General features: G+C 30.8%; 1 protein-coding gene across 1 annotated transcript; it reads left to right on the forward strand.

The window, feature by feature from the left end:
* Positions 1-219: 219 nt before the first annotated feature.
* Positions 220-807, forward strand: LOC114324779 (zinc finger protein 423-like). The gene has a single exon (XM_028272620.1). The coding sequence runs from the start codon at positions 220-222 to the stop codon at positions 805-807; it is 588 nt and encodes a 195-aa protein (XP_028128421.1).
* The last annotated feature ends 1,322 nt before the right edge of the window (positions 808-2,129 follow it).

Here is a 2,129-nt window from a genome sequence, read left to right on the forward strand (position 1 = left end):
GTGAACCTCTGTATATGTATTTGCTTTGGTCATTTTCATTATGTTAATATTAGGAAAAATTATAAGTTCTTTTGGTTGTTAATAGAGATTACTAAAATGAATAGTGTGTGCTATACATGTGGTGAAATACATCCAACTGCTTATATTGACGGGCATATTTATCAGAAACACGCTTTTAAATGCAAATATTGTACCAGATTCTTTAAAACTGTGAAAGAAATGGAGGATCATAATAAAACAAAACATCCAAAAATCAAGTGTAAGCTTTGTGATGCAGACTATGTATCAAATGATGTAAAGCTGATGCAGCTACATATTAAAGCTAAACATTGTATGAAGTGTGCATTTTGTGATAAATCTTTTATATCCATGGATGATCTAAATTTTCACCATAGATACGAACATCTAACAGTGGAGTGCTATTTTTGTGGTAGTTACTTCATGTCAAAAGAAGAGATAGATCAGCATGTTAAAGTCGAACATTGTTTCCAATGCCCAGGTTGTAGTGAATCGTTTAAATCCATCGAGCTCAGAAACTTTCACGACAAAAATGTACATCTGACGATTAAATGTTCACATTGTGGTATATTATTTAGGAAAGATGAACATCTACAGCAGCATATTGAAGACCAACATAAATTTGTATGCGAATGGTGTAAGAAACCATTTAACTCTTCTGAAGAGAAAAATTTTCACCAAGGATGTATATATGTAACATTGGATTGTTCTCATTGCACTTTGTATTTTCCAACAGATAAACAGCGGGATGAGCATTTTGAGAAACATCATAGTTTGTTAAAAGAATAATTTAGTGACATGTGATAAAACTGAATGTTTGGTGACAAAAGGCAAGTTTTCAAAATTTGAAACAATTCCACAATTCAAAAGCATTATTGTTAATATTATAAATACTATAATATTTAACTATATCGTGTATTAACGACAAATAGATAATAGCTCCAATACCCTCTTTTTACTCTCATTAAGCTTTTTTTTAATAACGTAAAGCAAACATATGTAAATTATATTTTCAAACTATTGAATGGACCATCCTTTATGTCATGTTATAGTACCTCTTTCTATTTATTCTTTATGGATTGATTTTTACATTCCCTCTTTGGTTGCAAACATTCACTAAGTGCTCCACAACCACCAAGTAGTTTTAAGGTTTAAAAGCTAAAAAAGTTGTATTAGCAATATTTAGTGTTTAAATTAGATTTTTATTATCATAAATATTTAATTATGTATAATTATTATAATATTGCTTTGGACTAAGTAAATATTCTATATTTGAGTTTAAATTTTTTTTAATATAATATAAAATCTATCTGCTGGTATTTTTACTACATCCTATTGTTTAATTTTTCCATCATTCTAACTGTTATAAATTCAGTAATGCTCCAGGGAAGCTTTTCACGACATTTTGGAAGAAACCAGGTACGTATTTATCTAGCAAGCTTTTTAGTTAATACATACTTCTTTTTGTGTAGACATGACTCTCTCTGTTTTTCAATGTGCCTCTATATTAAATTTACAATCAAGGTGCAGTAGAAATAAACAAACCAAGACACGTTAAATGCTACTAGGAGCACTCCCAAATCATAATTTACAATGTGAAATGAAAACTTTAAAGAAATGTAGGAGTACTGGGAAGCCCAACCAGATTGGACTCTCCCACATAGTAATATTGGGTTTATTCCTGTTCAGTCCGTATTGAGTGTGGCCTATGGGTGGCGCTACATATGTATTAATATGTATTCAATATTTAAATTCGATTATTGTATTGTATATTGTATACTTGCAGGAACTAAAGTTTCTTATTGCTGTATTCCCTCTTAATAATTTAAAACAATTTATTTGGCTTGACTTTCTCAAATTTTGTCTATTTCCAGAAAGTTTTTATCCAGTCGCTGCCTTTTAAAACTAGAAAGAATTTTTTAAGTTAGGTTGTCTGCCTGTTTAGTTATGATTGGTCAATACACAGCCAGATTTACACAAGAGAAATACACTTAAATTCAAAAGTCTGCTGTCAGTTCATTGTGCCGATTGCCTCCTCTTCAAATGGCGGGTACTTAAACCTTCATCAATCAGCTCCGATTTGTACATTGCTGCCCATAAGCCTCCTCTAG

Source organism: Diabrotica virgifera, chromosome 7 (genome assembly GCF_917563875.1).
Source record: "Diabrotica virgifera virgifera chromosome 7, PGI_DIABVI_V3a".
Lineage (NCBI taxonomy): Eukaryota > Metazoa > Arthropoda > Insecta > Coleoptera > Chrysomelidae > Diabrotica > Diabrotica virgifera.

Excerpts from the sequence above, each read along its gene's own strand:
- LOC114324779 (XM_028272620.1), top strand. The coding sequence starts at position 220 with ATGGAGGATCATAATAAAACAAAACATCCAAAAATCAAGTGTAAGCTT.